This window comes from Nesoenas mayeri (genome assembly GCF_963082525.1).
Source record: "Nesoenas mayeri genome assembly, chromosome: 2".
Classification (NCBI taxonomy): domain Eukaryota; kingdom Metazoa; phylum Chordata; class Aves; order Columbiformes; family Columbidae; genus Nesoenas; species Nesoenas mayeri.
In genome coordinates this window covers 68,377,104-68,401,426 of record NC_137543.1, presented here as the reverse complement: position 1 = coordinate 68,401,426, position 24,323 = coordinate 68,377,104, and the positions used below count along the sequence as shown (strand labels likewise).

The following is a 24,323-nucleotide window of genomic DNA, read 5'->3' as shown; positions in this document are numbered from 1 at the left end:
CAAACCCAGCATAAGGGGGAAGAAAGGACTGAAGGGAAAAAAAAAAGCTTCTTTCCCTTTTTTTTCTAGAATACTGTGAGCAAAATTTCCTCAACTTGAGACTTTTTTTAACCCTTCCAACCATCACTAACAGGACAAAAAGAACCATACCTACTTCCCTTTGCTGAGTGCTTCCCCTTCTTCATACATGCACAAAACTTCTTTGAAGTTCTACAGTTAACTTTATATTTTGCAATTAACCAGAGGACTCAAAATTATGTATTATGAGTTGAAGAACAGAGCAGATGGTGAACAACAGAAATTTTCCAACTTTCTTATTTTAACGTAAAGTTAAATGCTTCCAGAAAGAAAATAACTACCCAATCTGAGCTTTTCTTCCTCTAAAATAGCTAAAGTATACTGCACATCACGCATCATGACAGCTAAATTTCACTGAAATACTGTCCAAAACCCACCTTCAAGTTTACTTTAAGCTTGTTCATTTTCGTACAAAGGGACAGAGCTGACCAAACAGCACCTGACCGTTTCTCTATGCCATTATATAGATTAAATGGAGTAAGTAAGGACAGAAACCTTTCTGCTTTTGCCTCAGAAGTAGCAGTAACAGGAGCTATTAGAGGCAGATTTCCCCCAACATTCATAGGAACTAAATTATTTTTGTTCCTTCCTCCTTTGTCAAATTTGTTTGATACTGGCCAAAGGGTAAGAATGAGAGATGAGAACCCTAAACATTCACAAGATCCTCATTTCTTTAGCAAAACATACTTAAGATAATAATACAGGTATGCTGAAAAACCCAAAAATGACTACTCAGAAAATAAGGGTGCCATGTATTATAGTACCATGCAAACAAATGTTCTTAACTCCATGCATTCACCAGTGATGACAGCATCAAGAGTTAGCACTCTTCAGTTTCAGTAACACTAAAGGCCATGTGAGTTTGAGGCAAAGGAAAAGGTGATGCTGGATGCAGCAGAGTTTGTGTGTTGAAATAGCAATATTACATAAATTAATTAAAAAGTAATAAATCGAGGTGTCAGACAAACCCACTGGAATGGCAAGAATTAAGTGTTGCTGCTGTCACTTTCCCAAAAAGCCTGCACTGACCACCTGTGCTGATGCTACAACAAACCACTGAGACAAGAGCAGGATCAGAAGGACTTCTGGGAAGCAAGTAGTCTGGGCAGAGACTGCAGCACTAACACAAAACCACAGCAAGGCTAAGAGGGAAGAAAATCTTATCCAGAAGAGGGAGTAAAAACAATCTCTATTAACATGTAGGAAAGTTTTAAAATATTTTATTAACTTGAAAAATAAGATTTGATTGAAACATTACAAAAGTAGTAAAAACAACTCATTAGCCTTTAGTTTAGAGGAACCAATACAAAGGACTTCAGGTGTGAGACTCAATGTGCTGAAAAAGATTCTACCAGAGCTCCACAGAGAACAATTTCAAACTGCAAACTCTCATAGTTTTACACAACTTAAACTTGCACTGCATTCCCTCTGAAGACGACCTCTAACTTTCCATTAATGTTATTTTAAAATGTAATTACGTATTAGAAGGTCACATAAAACAAACTTGTTAAGACCAATGGCAGTATTAATAATTACTTTAAAAAATGGTAAACTACACAGAGGAAGAAAATGCTGCTTACCTGAAATGCCAGCTGAATTGTTTCCAGAGTTTTGGATGGCTTACAGACGACTGACAGAGCAATGACAAATTCCCGAATGTCAATTCTGCCCTCTTCATTCTGTGAAACAAAACCTCACCTCAAAATACTGCAATTTCTCTCAGAACTTTCATAAATTACTAACAGTTGCTAAAGACATGGAATATGCAGAAAGATCATTAAGTATGCTACTGCAAAAAAAAAAAGGAATTAATTCAGGGCAAGAACCTGGGTCATCAAAGCTCTGCATGCCTTTTTCAGAGTCTCAGTCAGAAGTTATGATTCAAAGATTCTTGCAAGACAGTTCTGCTAGTGTCACCCTTCACTTGCGTATTTAACATTTTTATGTTAAACCATTTGAATCACCAGGTTGAAATTAAAATCAGAGAACCAGTAGGCCAGGTAGCCTAATTTGAGCCCTGAATACATGACATCTACTCTTTGGTCTAAGAGAGAACACTGTGGTCACCTCCATCTGGTCCAAACAGTACCTCATCCAGACAAAGACAATAGTCATATCCCCATCCTGACTGATTGCCAGAGGAATGAAAACCTGCCTTTATTTGCCAGTTCCTAGGTCCTTCAGGTTTCAAGCATCCTAGAAGAACTAGTGATTTATTTACAAGGTAAGTGAAACATCAGCTAGCAGGTCTGGCATTCAGTTTCAACTAGCCACAGCAGAGGTTTAGCCTGAACCTTTCTTCCTCTTCATGTTTTGCATCTAGAAAGAAAGTCAGTTTTGTCTTACTGATACTCCTTTTAACTTCTACCTGAATGCTTTCTTTAGTTGACAACAGGTACTCTTACTGTGCTGAAAGGGAAATGTAGTATGCATATATTGCGGTGAAATGCTCAACAGCAATTAGCACTGGCCCAAATCAGAGCTCAGTGAATTAAACTGGAACAGAATTTGGCCAAAGCAGAGTTTACCAAAAGCAGTACAATTTTTAAACATGATGTTTCTTACCTCATCAAAAAGGGCGAACATACTTTCTAATGTGTGAGAAACTGGAAATTCCAAGTATGCTGAAAATGCTTTCAGATGAACTTTTCCTTTTTTCATTTTCATGGCCCTTGCAGCATATTTATCAAGATCATCTTCAAGTGTTTCTGGCTTCAGCCTAGAAAGCATATTATTTTTGCAAATTTTAAAAATAAACCCAGTTTTACAACACAAATTTCAATACGCCAAAGGAAGCAATGGATCATAATGCTGTAAATCCTTACAAAATCTGGAATCAGAATTGCTAAGTAACTTTATAATAAAATAACATATTCCTGTAAATCTTAAGGCTCCCATTAGTTCTTGAACTGTATTAGAAATCACTGCATGAGCTTAGGAACCCTGGTCATAAACTAGTGTCCTTTATTCTACCTTGATTATAAGCTGTATGTATAAGCAGTTCAACATGAACAAGAAACACAGGCTAGAACTAGCTAATAGGAAATACCAGGCAGGGGGGAACTAGGTGGGATTTAGGTCACCTAAATATGGCTGTGTTGTAGGACAGTAACATAAACCAATTATGATTCCAAATTTACTAATGTCACCAAACAGAAAAGACCTGATGCACCTTGCCTAAAAGAAATAGGGGATTACATAATAGCGATTATACTGTTAATCCTGTTTGTCAGTCCTAATTTTTCACATTCAGTCTGGAGTTGGACACTATCATGAGGTGACTCAAAGAAAGTTCTATCAGTTAATACTGCTAAAGAAATGCCCTCAGTCCTTCCAATTGCAAGACCAGATTTTGACTGACAAATGAACAGCTTTAAATCTATGCAAATAGCTATTGCATGGTTGTGTGATGTTTTTTTGGTGTGTGCTTTTTTTGTTTGTTTTTTGTTTGTTTGTTTTGTTTTTCTTCCCTCTTCCCCCAAGTCAAGCTTCCTGGTTTTGCTTAGCAAAAACAAGTCTTACTATGAGTACAGTAAATGGTGCTGTGGGTATGTGAGGAAAAGTAAATTCCCCCCTAATACAACAACAACCAAATCTTGATCAGGAAGTTTGCTCTGAACTGATTTAGAATAACATGGGCAAACTTTCCAGTCTGAAGACAAAAGAAGCCAACAAAGTCTTCTACAATATTATTCTGCAGTTGTCTGGTTTGCTGTTTGCTGCTGCAGACAATGAAAAGCAGTTATTTACAGAATTCACAAGCTCACACAAGAATTGTTCCCAGACTACAGCTGAGACTCCTCAGCAGCTTCCTCTCTGTGACAAGTATGAATAAAATACTTAGTATCGGCATTCTCAGGAGCTTCTGAAGAAAGTTAAGAGCATCTCTGTATCCGGTACGTCAGCTCCAGACCTTGATTGCTGGCTGAAATGACCCTTCTGAACAAAAATCACTGCTTTTAAGTAAAAACACAACAACTGTGCTGTCTGCTATTACCTAAACTGACTTACCAAAAATGTACTAACTAAACAATGCCAAGCCCTGTATTTCTGAATTAAAAGATCTGAATATGCATGAATTCTTCCAGAGACCTGTAGCCCCTACAGAACAATAATATGTTCTCTGTCCTGGTATTAAAGCACCTCTCTTAAGTTTTGGTCCTAGACAGCATAAAAAGAACCGCGAAACAGTCCTCTGCAAACGTTTTATTTCCATGATCACGTAGAAAAGTAGCAGGAACACTGATAAAGAAATCCATAGAGGATTTGAGATGCACACATAACTCAGCTTCTCACATACAGGATTACATATAAGTGTCCAGAGTTAATACATCCCCATTGTAGCAGCCGAAGTGGATTTTAACTGTAGGATGGGGACAGCTGGCATCCGAATCTTCCCTTGAGATAAGCCCTCGCTGACACAGAATATGCAGTCTAACATCTGTCTCGACATCAGAGAGATTTGATTTGCAATGAATTGACTCAAAATTCACCTTCTAGAACCCGAGTAAGTACTCATTTGTTGAGCAGTATTAGAGACTTGTGAGATCGTCTCTTCACTTCTCTTCAGTCAATTAAGTCCAAAATGCTAAAAAGTTTGAAGGCAAAGCTTTGTAAAGAAAGCAGCATAGCTTACTACAAATCTTAGGATCTGAGCCAATCTCCAAAACAGTACGTGACTCAGTTAGGCAAATTTATGCCTTTAGCCTGAGCATTAATGCATTGTACTTCTGGTAATCCAAGGTGTGCTCACTTCCCTTTGGTCCTTTCAGAATCAGAAAGTACCTGATGTGTGGATGACCATGACTTTCCATGCTGAAGTATTTTGAAGCCAAGCGTTCCAAATCCTGCAATGGGTTCTGAATCAAAGTGAAATAGTTTGAATGTTTTAATTACTTTAAAATTGTTACTTTTTTCCCAATGGAGGCTATAAAAGCTAGAAAGCCAGCAGGGGATGCCTTTGCTCATAAAATCACACTTGTTTGTCTAATGGCTTCTTTGCAGGATGTAGGCTTTACGATACATAACGTTATTTGCTGTTGTGGCATTTTGCTTCATTTTTTAGGATGGTGTGCACTAAAGGGAACAAAAAGTCATTCCCAAATCCCTGAAGATGGAAAGGACATTTTCAAGATTAACAGCTCTGCACATTAAATCCTTCACAGCAGACTTCACAAGGAAAACCAGTTCCCTGAGGTAGGATATTTTCAGCATAATTATCACTATTTCTAGCAAGTGAGATGTCTTGCCTCCTTAAAGCTAGTTTTAGCTGCATTTGACCATTTGAAAAACTCCTTTCTTGCATGCTGGGAACCTGCCAAAAAACTTCTAGTGTCTCACAAAGATGGAAGTTGCATAAGAACAGCTGGACCCTGTACCTAGCTACTGTAAACTGCAAGCTCAGAGAAACATACCCCAAACCAGAAAAGCACGAAACATTCAGTTTTATGTCTGCTGATATACTTCTGTGCAAGTTCTTGTCACAACGGAGAAAGGATACTGAACAGCTGCAAATGTGACCTTCTGAGTCCACAGGGCAGGGGCCATCATGGTTGGCAATAGCTATGTTAAGCCTGATCTGTGATCACCTCCTGTAATGGACAGTATTGCTTTTATCATGAATGTAGATGGACAACATAATCCAGCGTCTTTTTTTCTTGTTACAGATGATCTCTAAGTCATGGCACTGTTAGCTGTGAGGGGTTATTACTTTGTGGATGCAAACCTCTACCTACAGTCTGGATGACTATTTCAGGCTCAGATGGACAGTAGAAGTTTGCATTGTAGTCTGGATGGTAAGTGCTGCTGAGCAAGACAGGCATCAGGGCTATGAGGCAGTTATCTCCTCCTTGCAGATTTCATGAGCCTAGAGGGGCACTGCCTGATAGGATCCTCATGGCCAACTGGATAAATTAGATGAAAAACTTAATTTTTAAAGAATATTTTCCAAGAAGACTGCAAATGTATAAGAAAAATCAGGAGGTAGAAAACAGTGACTAAACCAGAAGGATGTGAGACACATCCACCCTTGCCAGATGTTCCAAATCATATCTAGGGTTTTGAAAGTAAAAGAATTGAGAAAAACAACCAGGAAGCAATTAAGTAAATAATGCTGTAGCAGAGCACTGAATGTTAACAAATTGAAGGGCAGACAGAAAGCAAGAGAAAACAGATCAGTTAAACAAACAAACAAACAAAAAACCAAAAAACAAGCACAGGATAAACAGGGAGATGATCCTTAATCTGGCTAAAAGTTTGATAAAGCTTTTCCAGCCCCTTCCCCCCCCCCTCCTCTTTCTGCCAAAAAGATGCAATGTGCCTGGACCACTGGAATTATCTGAACAAAATTTCAGGTTACATCCAGACCTTACTTTATAAAGCCTCATCTAACAGCAAGCAGAACACAGTCGCTAACAAATATTTCTATTTCAGATTGCAATATGTGCTACATTTGCCAGTTTTTTTGGAAGAGAGAAGAGATGTCTCTAATTTTCAGAAAATAAAGCAATTAAAACTGAGAATAATCGCAACAAAAAGATTAGAAAATAATTTGACTGAAAACTGGGAATTCTGTATAGAGTTCCTGATGGCCAAAAAGCCACAGTTCCATAAGAAAGGGAACAACAATTAAGGCTAGAAGGTCCTTCTCCTTCATGACCAAAATGAATGCAGGAACTAGAATGAACAGAAGTTTGAGATGATAATAGGAAAGCAATTCAAATCAGAACCTAAGGATGTCCTTGCAGGCAACTACACTAAAGCAGATAATAAAAAGTATCTCAGAAAAAGATGAAGACTTAATTACCCTTTATTAATATTTTCTGAAGGAGAAGATATCTGAAGGGGTCTTTAATAAGGCACAAAATCCAAACAAGCTGCAACGTCTATAACATGGTAATTGATCCAGTCAAAATACAAATAGAGAATCACTTCAAAGAGTGGGGCAAGTAATTGTGGAACAATTCATCAAATGAAGCAACAGATTTACAACATATGAAAGCTACAATAAAGACTGCAAATAGCTTATTGGTCAGACACAGATTATCAGGCTCAACAGAGGCATAACTGCTTGAGGACTAATGAGTGCAGAATTTGAGATGATGAGACTACGGTTCAATTCACCACATTGATACAGCTGGCTTTTTACCACGGAGTTCAGCATGAGGCAGCTGAGTTTCAGCAAGTTGTGACCTGGCAGCTGTACAGCTGTGTTAACAGAGCCCAAGCTCCTCGTCAGATAAAGCATGAGAACTCGCTACTCTGGCCTCATGGCTTCTGGACTGGATCCCATCCAGCCAAGCACAGACTAAGCAAATTTTACAATGTCAATGAATCCTGTAGATACATAATGTGAACAGAAGTAACTCCTCAGTGAAGGAAACTACGGTATAACTTGATTTCGTACAATCTAACCGCAAACCAACCTTACTATAAAAATCCTGCATTTAAAACTGGATGTTACCTTGAAGATATGTTATTGTTCAAAAACAAGTATTAAGGCTGGATTAAAAAAAAATGCATTGAATGAAATTTACTGTTCCAGTTATTTACGGACGGAACTAGATGATTTTAATGCCTCCCTGGCCTCAAAACCTTTGAATAAACAGCAAAATGACTGCATCGCCAAACATGAATTAGAGGTGAAGTCATATTACAATCTTCATCCAATTGTGCCAGAAAATTACCATTGTAATAGCCTTCTTACTGGCACACACCCAAATCGAGGCAGGATAGTATTTCACCAGTGTACAATTGCCCAAACCAGACAGAGAACTTTTGGGTTGTAGGGAACCTCAGTCACAAACACACTTAATTGTTTTAGAGGCCAAAACATAAACCCATAAAAGCATAATTTGAAAGAACAGCTTTAAATTGAATGGACAGAATTCAGACAATTTAAAAAAGAGGATTAAACTGAATCCTGGGATTAACAATGACATAATAAGAGAGGTACGCTTTCTTTTTTCCTTAGTACTGTAAATTCAGAGCCTTTAGAATAAAGCAAGAAGCTTTGCTTCCTCATAAAAGTCTTTCCTGTTCTACAGGGAGGTACCAAAAATGGACAATGTATGCCATCCTATATTCCTTAACCTCCAATACATCTTTGTCTTTTATATTTTTTTCATTAATGTACACAAGTTGGAAGATGAAGCAAAAATTAGTGAAAGTTAAACATAGAATGGAAACATGAAGCTATGCTCTATACTTTCAGAGGAAGTGACAAAAAACAGAGAAGGATGTTTGTTGATTAAAACAGTTAATAGGATGAGGCTATAAATTTAGTTTGTGGTTGTTCAATAGGATGTGAGGAGAAACGAGAAAAATTTGAACATAGCCGCAACAAGTTGTTCTTCCTGGATTAGCTAATTTTTTTTTCCCCACTGTTTGCTGAAGGTTTTCTGAAAGGCAAAGCCAGAGGAAACTGCAGCTGTGAGAAGAAAGATGTGCCGAACCACACTGCATATACTAAGCTATGGTTTCATTAGGAAGTCCATCTAGCACTAACCCACCCAAAAGATCAACCATTTCTTTGTGCTCCTTGGGAAAGGGTGACCCCTGTGCCCTCGCTATTATAACATTAATCCAGTCACAAGACTGCTGTGGAAGTTCTATTTTCCATTCACAGATGCCACAGGAAAGGGCAATTTACTCTTAACTGTATCAAATATTAGGAACCCCATAGTGTTCCTGACCCTCCTCGGGAAGTATCTTCTAGTTTCTTTCAGGAATGAACACTTCAGACACACTCTACTCACTTGCTGGAGTGTGAAAATATGAATTTTACAACCTGCGCTACTCATTAGGATCCAGGGGTGCTGCTTGCAGGTGGAGAACAGTATTGGTCTAATTTTATATTAGTGTTTCCCTGATTGTAATATGACAACATGCCACGTATGTTCATAAATGAAATATTGTTATATGAGGGGAAAACTATATGAACACTGGTATATACTATAGATGCACCTTATATATAAATATTGTATGTGCTCACCCAAGGCTTCTCACAAGCTTTGCAAATTCCAAAAGACATGTGTCTGAAGGCAGACGAAGTTGTCCTTCAGCCAAAGCTAGCTGGCAGTCTTCAAATGTGTAGTCTGTCACTGGAACTCCCAGTGCCCTTGAATAAATCAAAGAAACACTGTAAGCAAGATACTGTAAGAAAACTGAAAAGAATCATCACTTTTTTATTTTTAATAAAAAGAAATCCAATTATGCTCTCTATTCTGAAGAATTACAAGGAAAAGTCCATAAAAGAAAGTGCACATTTAAAGAATGAAATATGGTGCTCTACTCATTGCAGAACATCTGTTTTGACTTTACAAGTATATGGAAATATACAAGAATACCAGGGAAAAATTAGGTAGAGCACAGACCTTCAAATTCCTTAATATTTTCATAGAAATGAATATCAAAGGTTTCAAAACTATTACTCTAAAATAAAAATACAACTTTATTAATAATTATGCTAAACATTTAATTATTATTACATTAACATATTAATAAATCAATAATCACCTAAGCAGAACAACTACTACTTTCAGGTAATATAAAAAAATATACAGCAGGCAACATTTATCTGGAAAGAATGGCTAGAACAGAAAACAAAAGCAAGTAGAGTTAAACTCCAAGGAAACACAAGATACTTCTAAGTGTATGGCATCAAGAAAGACAGAAGAAAAAATACTCCCAAGTTTTTACATGCAAAAAAATTAAGAACTCATTTTTGCTTTACTCCTAACTTGATACTCTGTAGTAACAGCAACACAAAAAGACACTTCAAGGAAATCCTGATCTTGTAGTTGCACTGCATTTGCTATGTCAAAGTTGAGAGAAATACAGTTCGGTTTGGAGGAGGCCTTTAAGAATTCAGTGTACAAACGTAAAACACAGTTTCGAAAGTAAATTCAGCTCCACAGAAGTTACTCATTCACCATGTTTTCCTTTACACCTGATTTATATTAGGATGCAATGTTATCTCTTTTGTGCAGCCTCTTCTAGTTTGGTGAAGTTCTCACAGAATTTTTTCTTGACTTACCTCCATTCTTTTCATCTTTTCTACCTTACTACTAGCCACCTTTTCCGTCTGTGAAGTTAATATAGGATAATGGCAAGATTCATACAAACCCCTTAGGCATGCCACAGTCATTTTGGCTTTGATGAAAACTCTGCATTAGATTCTGTGCTTTATTATGGACAGTTTGATATGTAATGACAGTTCTCTCTCATGCAATAACCACTTAATTTCTTTTAAGTAGCCTCTTCCCCAGAATCTTGTTATAAGGCCTTTGAATGCCAATCTAAATAACATAAGCCAGTTCTTATCCACCATTGAACTGTCAAACTGCAGGAATTCTATTATAATACATTAATGGGACATGCCTCTAACATTAAAGCTACTGATGAAGGTTTCTTCTCTGTAAGGCTGAGAAAGTCAAATATTCAGGAAGAACACCTCACTAATACATACTCAAGCTCAAAAGTACAAAATAAGTTAAAAAGTTAGATATTATTTATAAGCTACTTATGAATAAGACAAGGATATACAGTGTAGTGATTCTGGATGACCAGCTTCCTCCTTGCAACAAGGAACAACAAATAGGCAGGAACAAAAGGACAAAGACAACTAAACCAAAAAGATACAGGTACATGGAACAGGTACAGGTTCCTCCAAATTTCTTGTTTTCTGATTCATCACTCTATTCCTCCTATGTAGAGTGTCCTAGTAGTATGTGCAAATGAGTAAGCCACCGCAAAGGAATGGACAAGAGGTTCTTGTGATATCATATTTCATCCCATAGACCCATTGTTAACATAGTAACAAATGTTGTGTAAAATCCAGATGAAAAGTCCCCACAGCATTGGGGAGTTAAAGTCCATATCCAAGTTCCACCTGACTCAGAGGTCAGGTATTGCACACCTTGTTAATACTTATTCAATACAGGGTTGCATTATACAACATAAAATCACTGGTATTATACAATACAAAAATCAATTATCCTTAGAAGAAGAAAAAGGGGAGGGAGAAAGGAGGAAAGTCTATCCCACCAGTTTAGATCACTTCCTACTCTTTGTTTGTACTGTGTGAATTAGATCATCCTTATGAAGTTCTCTATCAACTGACTGTGAAAGAGCAGAACTCCTACGGCAGCAAGGACACACTATCCAGAGCAGTTTACATAAAAGAATGCAGTAATAACCAAAGATCTTGTCCAGCCAGGCATATTACATCAAATTTCATCAGATCTTAAGGCAACAGTAGGTATAGCACACAATAGAAATACGGAAATTTACGGGCAATCAGGTGAAGCATAGGGTAACTAAACAGAAAAGTGGAAACGGGTTAAAAATAAGTTAAAATAAGAAACTGAAAGGGTGAAGTGTTCACTTGTGGTAGAAAACGACAGACCATATTAGGGAATCAGGAGAAGTGACAAGATGCTTACCAAAAAGATTCTGAAAGGACAAAAAAAAAAAATCCAGTCTGACTCAGCAACAGAGTAAAGGCGGCAACTAAAATGAAAAGACTGTTTTGTTTTGTTTTTAAGAAAAACATGTCTCAAGGAATAAAAAGAAAAGATAGGCAAGTTACAGCATAACCATAAGGTGGCAAGCCAAAGCAAGAAAAAAATAACTTCTTAAAACAAAAAGCTAGAAACTTTTTGAACAAATCAAAAGCCGCATGACTAAGAAAGATCAGGCCACTCAACCTGGGAGGAGGGTAGAAGCCTGACTGACTGCCATTCCAGAATCAACACCAGATTTAAATAATCTCCTAAATAATGGTGCACGAACATTGTGAAGGAGTCTAGCTAAAGAGGAATAAAAACAAACAAACAAAAAACCCCACAAACACCAAACACACAAAAACAAACCATCACAGAAACAACCAAACAACAAAACCAAACTTATAATACAGAACAGATTCCAAACAAAAGCAGGGATCATCTTGTACTAAGCCAAACCATAAAGGTAAAATACAACATTGCATCTTTTTATAGCTGTCTGTGCCTCTTACAGAAGGAGCAGTATTTGAGCCAGATTTATAGTGCTATCAGTACAGGAAAATTCCCACTAGAATTAATGCCTGCATGTATGCCCATTGCCAACACATAAACAAAACAGGATTGAGAAGAATAAAAGCATCTTATCTGGCACACCTGTTGGCAATTTTCCAGCCTTTGGACTTACAAAAAAAGGCAAAAGGAACTGAAAAAGTACATTTATGGATACATATGGACTTTCAGAATTACAAAAATCAGAAGTAAATCAGGGGAAGAAACAGCTTTTGCTCACAGTACAGTTAAGTCATAGGATCAACCAAGGCCAGATAGAGTTAAAGGGGCTCTTGAGTTCAGAAAATAAATCACAAGCTGTAAAGGGCTAGCAGTTTAACCCAAAAGGACCTTGATTTTAGCTGAGAATGCTGAACAGACTGAAGCTGGCAAACATATAAAGTTAAGTATTTGTGCTAAGACTTGTGAATTTTTCAATTTCTTCGAATAAAGACTGGCATATTACAGTTCACTGTAAAGACTGCAACTCACAGGATTTTCTACAGAACTGGTTACCAGATTATTCCAACTCATGTCCAGGACAATCTTTCTCTAATTAAACTGCCGTGGGAAACAAAAGAAAACAAAACATTTTGATTTGAGATGCAAATTGCAAGTGCAGCAAGAGCAAGTGCTGGATTTTGCACCTGGGACACAGCAATCCTGGCTGTACATAGAGACTGGGGGATGAGATGCTGGAAAGCAGCTCCATAGAAAGGGATCTGGGTGTTCCGGTTGACGGCAAGTTGAACATGAGCCAACAGTGTCCCTGGCAGCCAAGAGGGCCAACCGTGTCCTGGGGTGCACCAAACACAGCATTGCCAGCCAAGTGAGGGAGGTGATTGTCCTGCTCTGCTCTGCACTGGTGCAGCCTCACCTGGGGCACTGTGCGCAGTTCTGGGCACCACGGTATAGAAAAGATACTAAACTACTGGAGGGTGTCCAGAAGAGGGCTATGAAGTTGGTGAAGGGTTTGGAGGGGCAGCCATATGAGAAGCGGCTAAAGTCACTGGGTTTGTTGAGCCTGGAAAAGAGGAGACTGAGACCTCATGGTGGCTACAGCTTCCTCACAAGAGGAGGAGGAGGGGCAGGCGCTGAGCTCTTATCTCTGGTGACCAGTGACAGAACCTGAGGGAGTAGCAGGAAGATGTGCCAGGGGAGGTTTAGGTTGGACATTAGGAGAAGGTTCTTAACCCAGAGTGTGGTGGAGCACTTGAACAGGCTCCCTAGGGAGGTGTAACGGCCCCAAGCCTGACAGTGTTCAAGAAGGGACTGGACAATGCCCTCAGACACATGGTGTGAACTGTGGGGTTGCCACATGCAGGGACAGGAGTTGGACCCAATGACCCTTGTGGGTCCCTTCCAACTCAGGACATTCTAGGATTCTATGTTTTTAATAAACTAGGAATATAACAGCTTTTTCAGTATCTTCATTTGGAAGCATTATTTTCCTCTTCATACTACCTCTCCTTCCACAGTCAGTTAACGTGAGTCTGGCCTTTTTAATGTTTGGCAATTTTAAACGGCCAGATGTGCTATTGTAGCTTGACATACCTTGTGACCTTCTCCCTCTATTCATTCCCTGAAATGTTGGCTATTTTTACCTTTTAGATCACACTACATGAAATTCCAAAGTTAGCAAGTCACTTCAAAATAATAAAACCAAACCAAAACCAAACAAGAACCCAAAAGCCTTTTTGCAAACCCAATCTGTTACATGCAACATTTGTACTTGTTATATCCTGACTTCTCAACACCAAAAAGCTCCCTGCCTAACACTTGTGGAGTCATAATATAAAAATAAATTATCAACTTTCTCATTTTCTGCATACCAATCCACTACAGACACAAAATTCTGAACATAAACCAGAATGTGACTGCTATAATATTATGCAAAGTGAGAGAAAATACTACAGGCAATATTGTGACATTCTGAATCTACACTTGAACAAAAACATTTCCAAAATGTTTTGCACTGTTAATAAACAGAACTGTGAACTAATCTAGAAAATATTCCACGGGCTGCTAAAAAAACAAAAAACACCCAAACAAACAAAAAAACCCCACACCAACACCAAAACCCAAAACAAAAACCCTAACCCTTTAAATTGGCTATAATCTTCCTAGGTTGCTGAAGACATCAAAAGGATAGCAAATTTGGTATTTTACTTCACTATCAGGTGATTAGGAAAAAGACACATGAAACAGCATTGAAAAAAATCACCCAAGCTTCAGTCACCTGTATAGGAACTTCCTGAACCAGAGATTATTTTGTATCACTATGGTTTAGAATCACTGATGCACTAATTTTTTTTGCAGTGTATCTCAGCTCTGATGAATCCATTTTATGCATCTGGTAGAGAATGCCACAATTTTGTACACATTTTAAAGAGGTTTTAAAATTTATTTTTAGGTGATCTACTGTTGCCTGCTTTCTATCTCTTCTGCTATGGAAAGTAACCAACTTGCCTTACTGTGCATTTCCATAGCACTCATGGTTTTACTGACCTTCTAAACAATCGTCCATTTTTTTTTCTTTCTTTCTTTCTTTGAAAGATTGAGAGCTCTTACCTATTTAGTCTTGGAAGGCCAGGGGAGATAGCCCCTTTTCTCTCCTTGGACTACTCCTATTTTGTGTCATTCTCCAAGCAAATGAAGGTCCAGTTATAAGAGTCCAGAGTTCGCATCAAGAATACAGTTCTCATGATGTTTTAACTTTTAGACAGAAAAAAGAAGCTGCTAACAGCTGCATTTCTCTTTGCTAAGAAAATGCATCCTGTAATTGTTGGTCTGGATAAGACCTTGTAGCCTTGTACATCACAAATCTTCCAGGGTGAAAAAGGAGGCAGGTTCTCTTAGTGTTGTCAGTATTCAAAAATCTAGTTCACCCCAGTTAACCCTGTTTAGTAACTGCCTTTGCCTAATCGCCACACTTACAGCATAGAGTGCACAATGTAGTTCTCATCTCCACTTTTGTATATGGCCTGAAATCTAAACAAATAGATGTTTGTTATCTCCACCATTTCAATAATGCCACTTATACTTATCCTCATGCTTTTGACAGTATGAAAACAAAAAGAAGTCTTGAATTGAAAAGTTGAGTGCTGAGCAAACTAGTGTTTCTGCAGAATCACATATAAAACTTCAGGCAGCATAGGCACAGAGCACAGCAGTTTTTCCAAAGTTAGATTTAATTTGCCACTGAAAAGAAAACAACCAGCCATGGGATAGGTCAGTAAGCTACTGTAAACCCAGATCCTCAAGGCTATTCCTTCAGCAACTAGCATTACCATATCACATAGAGTGGCAGAGATCTCATTCTGATGCTGTCAAAACCTGCAAGAAAAAAAAAAAATCTGATTTTGCCTTTGTAGAAGATGACAAAGGCTGTAAATGGATACAGAAGATTATCTGTGATACCTTTTGCCTTTACCAGCATGCTGGAAAAAAGGATTAAATTCTCAAGAGCAAAAACATAACTTTTATATGTCAAGCTGATAAGAGTTACTACTTTAACAGCATGACATGCTCTGATAAGGGGAAAGTGATCCCAGCAAGGACTTGACAGAGAAAACATAAAGACAGATGTTTTCAAGTTCCATGTTTAACACTCTCCACACTAATTGATTTGAGCATCTACTGTAAATATAAAACTATGTCTTTAAATGTTTGAGTAAGTGCAGAAGAAAAACAAAGTTATTGGAAAAATACAAACCATGAGAGAAATTTCGAAACTCCTGCTCTGTGTCCTGTATGTAGATATAATTCTGAGTTCTAACACCAGAAAGATCAGAAAAATGAAATGCTCAAATCAGGAATGCTGAAAGAACTTAATTTCTGAGGTGTTTACAGTTTTGAAAAACAAAACGGCAAAAGTGTCCAGTTTCCATCAGGTCTCAGTCTAAATATCTGCCACATGCATAAAAGCAATTAACAAAGTTGCAGTATTTTAACATGCAACTTTTTCCTAAATTGTACCATCTAAACCATATCCTTACCTATTTTGAAGATAGTTTCTGTAAGAGGAACTAAGAAACCAGAGCAAAACAAATTGCATCTAGATGTTAGTAAGTGTCCAACAGGTCTGTCTACAATTATGTAAACAGCTTACATCTGTAATAATGGGCGAGATTCCTTTAGACTTGCACGAAAAGCCTGCAGTACAGTTTTTCACAATTAGCTGCTTGCACTACTACAGACTTACTACTGCACAAAATTAATACTGTTAAGTACATACAACTAATTAGAAGCCGAGCTACTGACATACTCTTTTAAAATATATTTGAACCCTAATGGATTGTAACGTAATAAACTAAGAAATTTTGTTTTGCAAAGTGGGAGTGGAAGAATTATTATACCTACTATTTCTTTAAAGTAGTATTTCTATACCCTAAACAGAACTTTAATTAGTTCACAACAATCAGATCTCTTCCAGAATAAAAGTGTCAATGAAAACTGGGTGTTCAAGAATCTATTCAACAGGCAAAAGGCTACAGTCCAACAATAAAAAGAGACAACTAATACTTTCTTAGGGGGGAAAAACCAACAAACCAAACCAACCAACCCACCCACAAAAACACCAAGCAAACAAATCAACTACAACACAAACAAACTTGAAATTAGCATTACTAAATTAGGAACTAAGATGCATAAAAGCAATATGGAAAGATAAAGACAGAGAAAAAATTGCAATTGATGCAGCTAAGAAGCATAAGACCATTTTTAAAGCATAAGGAAGATATACAAAGAGTTACATATCTTATTACTAGCTGAGGATAGTAAAATTGCCAAGAGCCAAAAAAAGCCATCCTATGCAATAAATACTTTACAATAGGAAATGACATCCTGTCAAGTGCTTCATTCAACACTCATAGAAGCTGTTCACAAGACAAGATTATGATGAAGGCAAATAGATTTGTGGAGTGGAAATTGTACCTATTGTTGCACTCCCCTTGAAATCAGTGGCATGATACAAGGTTTTGCTGCAGCACCGGTTCTAGACTCGTAAATACATTATGATCTGGGACTGCCACCACCACCGCTGTAAAATATCCAGTATATCTTCTTCCAGTAAAATATGATGGGAAGGAAGAGGAAAGAACACATCTAAACAGATCCTGAAGTGACCTGTTGACATCTAAATGGTACACTGTCACCAATCCAATCTTCACAAAAAGGAGACATCTAGATGAAGCAGTAATACTGTCCTTCATTCAGCAACGCCGAGTGCAATGCTAGCACCAAATAGCACCTGAAGTGCTAGTTTGGCAACTGTTACAGCTCCAGAGCAGATTGACAGCATCTGAGCTGATATCCCCTATAACAAAAGTCAGATGAATGAACTGGGAGAGCCTGAAGAACTGCCACTAGGAGTAATCATCTGGAAGCGATCAGAAATAACATCAACATAGCAAAAAGTTGTTTATTTTAACTTGTCTACAGTTGTATCCAGGCATCAGCATTCTGTTTTATTCCCATCTGCATTTTAACTTCAGAACTTTAATTTCCAAACATTTATTTTCCCTTCATATCAACACAGCATCTACAGCCCCTTCTACATTTCAAAGCAATCCATAATTGCTATCGCTCATTCTGATGGTCTTCCCTTTAGACCTGTATCCCACTTCTGTTACCCTAAATGCCTAATTCTGCAGAGGTGGGAGGGAGAAATAAAGCATGAAGAAAATCATCTCTCTCCTCCTACGCACACATAGAAGGGAAGGCTTTCAACATGCAGGTCTTTGTAGGCTTTCAAAATCTGTCCTTGTACCACACAATCCCTGTCAGCTGACTAGAGTTCAGAATGAAGGTTTCAATAACATGGCCTTCTATCCACAGGCTGAGGATAACAGTGCCAGCAAACTGTCTTAAATTACCAATGAAAGTCTTTGAGGCTACTAGAACTCTAAAATGGGTTGATTCACATGGATCATTTTGTTCTTTCTTTTGTGAGAAGTGTCCTTTGGTACAATAGATTGAGTATTATCTACTATTATAGGCCCAACATCCTTAAGGAAACTCAGAGAACTGGGTTCTGCTTAGAAACTGGTAATTCTTCTCAGGTTTATATCTAGAAACAGGTCTTTGGTTGAAACTGATAACTTAGAAATGGAAGAGAAGTTACACAAAGGAAACTGAGATTCCACAAGTTCTTTCAAAATTAGGAATAGAAAGGTTCATAAGTCCTTCAAGAGTTATTAATGATCTCAAACCTAAGGGTTCTCTGTAAATACTGAAAATACCAACTAATGAAGGAGTTACTGAAATGACAAAAAATGAATGAACAAGAGAGGTTAATTAAAAATAAAAGAGAATAAAGGTCTGTGTATTCAATGTTAGCTTTATTATATACTACAGACAAGTGTTTTAAGTGTCCTCACATTAACATTCAACTTCAATTTGTTGTTTGCATTGTATTAGTGCTCTATTTCCAACAGAAATAGCTTTCCTGTGCTTTACTATTTGAAACACCCACAGGCTAACAAGGAATACATGATACTATTCTTAACCTCGTAAAAAAGTCAGAACTTAAAATGCAACCTCAATAGCATAAAATCCAGTTACATTAACTTTCATAAAATTCAAGTATACCTTTCTCCACAGAAGAATAAATGCCCACACCAGCAAATACAACTGACTTGTTATATGAAGGCATGTTAATAAAACCCAACCAACAAACCAACCAACCCACCAACTCCTACAGTTCCTGCCATATTTGTGGCTCCCTGGGTTCCTCATAGGTGGCAACTGCTGTATAAAAGGTTTTGTACAGACTACTGCAGATTCCAAGCTTCTCTGCAAGGAGGCAACTATACTGAATTGATTTAACTGCATTTTGTTGATCCTAAAATTAAAATCACACATCTATTTTTATTCCATATTAAAACATACTTACTGTGCCATTACAAGTCTGACGTTATTGGCATACAACACTGGATTTTTTCTTTCTTCTTCTGAAGGAACATACACGGGTAGAAACTGCATATAGAGAACTAAATTATACCAAGAATATTTAACATTTTAAACGATATTATAGCACAATGGTGAAAAATGTATACAGTTTGTTGCTACTTACAAAATTCTATTTACGAAATGACTATAAAAAAAAATTGAACTTTTAAATGTTTAAGGATGCATCACACCTCTAGAAATTCACGTAAAAGCGACTCTGCTCATTTCTTACCTCATAGAACCCAAGTAGAGTTTTATCTTCCTTTCTTAAATGGGAGCAGGAATTTTTAAATAATTTAAAAAGTATTAGCATCTTTCTCTTGCATCCTGTATGGCTCAGCTTTTTCCAGATAACCTGATACATTAATATTGTTCTATAGCTTAAATATTAAGAATTCAAATTCTCAGGACATGAGGTATTTACTGTTTCCACTGCACATTTTGAAATTATGACTGCTTAATGTACATGTCAGAAAAGTTTTTATCTCCTGTTGCTGAAAGGTTTGAAAAAATTTCTCCTTCAAGTGGGGCACTAGTTATTGGTATTCATTGAAAAAAAATTCTAAGTAAATACAGATGGCCACAGAATCACAGAACAGTTGAGGTTGGAAGGTGAAAATTAAACCGGAACTGCTAGAGACAGCGTTCAGAATGGAATGGCCTATATTAGAAGACCTTCCAGCTTTTGGCTGTGTTTTTAAATGTTCATTGAAATACGATGTAAGCTCCAAGCATATCATCAGTCTCAACTATAAAAACCCTTACAACATCCCAATTTATGCACTAAGTGAATGTTCATAATCCTGTGGAAAGCTCTGAAGTAGAAATGGAAGCTGCAATAAGCTTAGCTATATTTCATATTGTTACGTATGGGTAGTAAAAAACGGGAATTATGATCCAGAAATTTCACTCTGTTCTATAAAAAAATAAAATAATAAGTTGGGAATAAATAAAGTTTATCATTTAAGCAAATGCTTCTCAATAACTATGAAATTAACTGTATTTTCAGAATCACATAATGGTATGATTGGCATTAGAGATTTGTTTAACTGTTTCTCTGAAGTATTCAGTGATGGACAACTCTTCATTTTTGGTTTTGATACAGTTTCCCTATATGCACCATGGCAACTGAAAACCTGCCTTTTAGGTTTATAAGCAGGCACATCAACCTGAGGTGATGTAATATGAAAAAGGAAAAAGACTGAAGCTAACAGAGATGGAAAAATTGTTCCTTCAACTTCTAAGCTCCGTTCTATTTCTTTGAGCTGCAAATTGCTATCAAGTAATAGAATCATTTTGGTTGGAAGAGACTCTCAAGATCATTGAGTCCTACCATAACCTAACTCTAGCAATAAACAATGTCCCTAAGAACATCGTCTAAATGCGTTTTAAGCACCACCAGGGACAGTGACTCCACCATTTCCCTGGGCAGCCTGTTCCAATGCTTGACAACCCTTTCTGTGCAGAATTTTTTCCTAATATCCAATCTAAACCTTCCCTGGCACAGCTTGAGGCCATTTCCTCTTGTCCTATCACTTGCTACTTGGGAGAAGAGACCAACACATCCATGCTACAACCTCCTTTCAGGTAGTTGTAGACAGTGATCAGGGTCTCCCCTCAGCCTCCTTTTCCCCAGGTTAAACAGCCTCAGTTCCCTCAACCACTCCTCATAAGTCATTCATGCAAACACAGGACAAGTTTGAATACGAGGTGAATTCCAAGGCGTTCTACATGCCTGCGTCTAACTGGGCAGAAATACCATGGCCATTTCAGCACTACTAACACAACCAAGAGAAGAACTCTCAGCTGCTGCAGGCTGTGAGGGATACACAAACACTGACAGGCCATCAAACCAAACTGATATGAGTCATGACAGACGACACATGCAGATGATCATATATCCTTTCTTCTTCACCAGACTGCTTGCATGCCAGTTCCAAGTACAGGATGCATGAATGGGCAGGCCGATATTCATCACAATTTATAAAATCTACACAGATGCTTGCTTCTGAGTTAACATGCTGGATGACATGTATCGCATGCCAGAATATACATTATATGCAGAGAAGCCCAGACTAACAAACTTTGGATCCTGATCACTGGCTGTTAGACCATACTAGCTATCATTTAATCAAAAGCATACTGAAGTTGTGTTATTTTGTTGTACATCTCCCCCAGTTATTTGATCTTCAGCAGTAGTTGTGGTATAAAGGCTGGTTGGTATTTGCCAGTATCCCTGTGCTGATTGAACAAAGCAGGAATAAAAGCTCACAAACTTTGGAGACCAGGGGGAAAAGCATGACTTAGAAAACAGAACAACTCATTTTTCCTCTATGTTGCTAAATCTGCTGCACTTCCTCACAAAAACAGATTCAAAAAGTAGCTCTCAAGTACTCTGCCTCATACGTGTAAACAGCTCCTACTATAGTATAGCATACTTCAGAAAGTCACTAGCTTTTTAAATATTTTTTAAGACAACCAAAGATCATAACTTGTCCTTATGAGATATATGTGCAAGTGACAGAAACTCAGCATCTGGTAGCAGCTGCTGGGTCAAAAAATCAAGAAAGCTCAGTAGTGTTCCCTTCTGTGTGAAAGAACCCATTTTACTTGCCTAGGGCAGAAAACCATGTTCCTGGGACAGAGTAAAAATCCTGCCAATCAACTGGTTTGTCTTATCCCAGCATGAGGCTGATACTTCCTGGCCTTTCTACCAAAACCAAGCCACTATTTTGGAAATAAGACTCTTTTTTATATACTATTAATAGCTGAAAACATGCAAAGAAAGCATTAACAAATTTCTACAACAGCTAGAACTGTTCAGTGGCTAGTATTTTTTGCATTTGTTATTTCTGAGAAGAACTTATAGCATAAATAAGTGAACATTGAGCATAGCAACAATGCATACTGTGATTAACATACATTATATGTTACAATAGTAACATATGTGTATATAAATATATAATAGTTCTCCCTACTAATTTACCCTGTCATTAGTTCTATCAGAGATAAATAATTGCTACATTATTAAAAAAAGCAAAAGAACTGCAGAACATCTGTCAAATATTCTATATAATACCTTTAAAAATACTATACTTCTTCACAATAATGTAATTACTCTCTGTAAAATGCATAAGGACAGCAATTTAAAAGGAAAGGCTTTAATTCTTTTTACATTTTCACTACAATAGTCTTCAGTTTTATGATTCTATAGCATTTTCCTCAAAGCAAAGTTAAGAATATTCATGGACATTTTTTTCTTGTGTTTTCCAATTTCACATTCTGAACAGTGCAGCCTAATTAAAAAAAAAAAAAGCCAGACATATTAAATAACCTATCTGGCCTATATGGAACCACCTACAACAACTTTTTCTCTAATTTGTACATCATCATTCACACACTTGGATATATAATGTACACAGATGGTATACTAATTGGAATAGCAATCAGGCCACTTAAAGACAATAAATTTCTTCAGAAAAGATTCTAAACAGGCAGAAATCTATCTACTCAATTTAAATGAACAAGAAAGAAAAGTCTTAAGCCAAATGAAAAACTGTATTTTGTTATTCCATATTTAGGCTACATTTTCAGGTACAGAAGCCTATTTTCTAAAATGTAAGTTGTATTTTAACCTGTTTTTACAGACTGTGTTAACATATGAAGTTTAAGTACAAACTTTTACTGCAGAATTAAGTACAATATTATATATTCTGATACTGCTCAGAATACACTAGTTTTTTTTTTTACTGACCTCAATTTCCACAGAATTGTGAAACTGACACAAAGTAAGCCACAGAATTTCTAACCTAAAAAGGGGAAAAAAAAAAAGGATGAAGGAAAAAATGTATTTGTAATAAAACAGTAGTACATTATGCTCCAGAGTCTTCAAGTAACATTCCTACTTGTAGGCATAATCATATTCACATAAAATCTTAACAGAAAAGGTCTTTGAGAGTACTTCTATAAGTTACATTCTGTAAGGTGGACCAAAAGCAATTTACACTGAAGCTGCATCTTAAGATACCCAAAAGCAGGAAGACATACAGTAATACGATCTACAGGTACTAATACATACAGTAAGATATGATGCATTCATAGTGTGTAAAGAAAAATAAGTCTGTTTCAGGATAATGGTATATTCAGTGTAGTGTTGGCAAGGTTAATTATAACCACTAAGACTTTCTCATTACTTTGGCTTGGAATTGAAGTTCATTATACTTCAGAAGTCTGTTAATGAAATGCAGTACACGTGCTTTAGTAGCCTAAGACACAAGATACTGGAATCAACTTGACCTTAGCAAGCAGGAAGATTCAAATCCAGGAAAGGATTTAGTAAACCCAAATTAGGGAGCAGCACTAGTAGGCACATTTTTTTCAGTATCTAGTTAGTTACAGCAGTCAGTCATTGTGAGGGGAGGGCTGGTTAAAATCCTCTTAGGTAGATAAAGTGCAGATCCTAGAAGCAACATCCTACTCTTCCCGCGTCGTACTGCTGCAGTACCTGCTTCCTTTAGACACCATAATGGATTCATCTACCTCCAATGTGATGATTTAATTGAAAGCTGAACCTTCAAAAGTAATCAAGTCTCCAAATCTAGACATGTCCTTAATTAGACCTGGTTCCCAGTCCATTTGAAGGTGCAAAATTAATTGACAGAATTCTAAATTACCTTAGTCTCAGCTAATCCCAACGGTTTCTTTGCTAGTACTAAAATATAGGATCTAAGGTGGGACATTCAAAACAACAGCTCCCAAGGAAGAGGTTAATGGCAAGCCACTAAGCATAGGATCCCACTTCCCATTACTTAGGGTTTGAAATTTCTTGTTTTGATCTTAATCTAAAAATTTTAGAAATTCTACTCCAATCCCAATACGAAAATAATGCTAAAAAATTTAACAAGCAAAAGCTGCTTCATTTAGTACGTTACACTGCATGAATTTGCCAAAGAATCTCTAGAATAACAGATTGTTTTAAAAAAATAGAAGTTAGGCAAGATAATAGAAATAGTATCTCCAAACTCCCTGAGTGGGTTGACAGTTTCCATGGGACTAGATCAACTTGAAACAATAGCCATACAGCTTTCATACAGAAACAGAGCAAATTGATTTGCAGGCAATAAAAAATGTAGAGCAGAAACAACTTGTTTTACTTCAGGTACTTAGCTAAAATATATATATATATAAAATTTGAAATAAAAACCTAAAATCCATTCTGCAAACCACTGAAATAACAGCAGA

The 24,323-nt window shown here is 37.1% G+C and overlaps 1 protein-coding gene across 2 annotated transcripts in view; it reads right to left on the bottom strand.

Annotated features, from left to right (window-relative positions):
* LPCAT1 (lysophosphatidylcholine acyltransferase 1) overlaps positions 1–24,323 on the bottom strand; it is a 66,338-nt gene that overhangs the window by 15,556 nt on the left and 26,459 nt on the right. For both annotated transcript variants that reach the window (XR_013921797.1, XM_080339214.1), the window contains exons 8-12: positions 22,837–22,891; positions 19,027–19,109; positions 9,071–9,196; positions 2,644–2,797; positions 1,659–1,757 (exon numbers count right to left, since the gene is read on the bottom strand). Coding sequence is in view for 1 of the 2 variants with exons in the window: in XM_080339214.1 (XP_080195340.1) it covers positions 1,659–1,757; positions 2,644–2,797; positions 9,071–9,196; positions 19,027–19,109; positions 22,837–22,891 (517 nt within the window). In the remaining variant the exon portion in view is untranslated. The remainder of the gene's footprint in view (positions 1–1,658; positions 1,758–2,643; positions 2,798–9,070; positions 9,197–19,026; positions 19,110–22,836; positions 22,892–24,323) is intronic.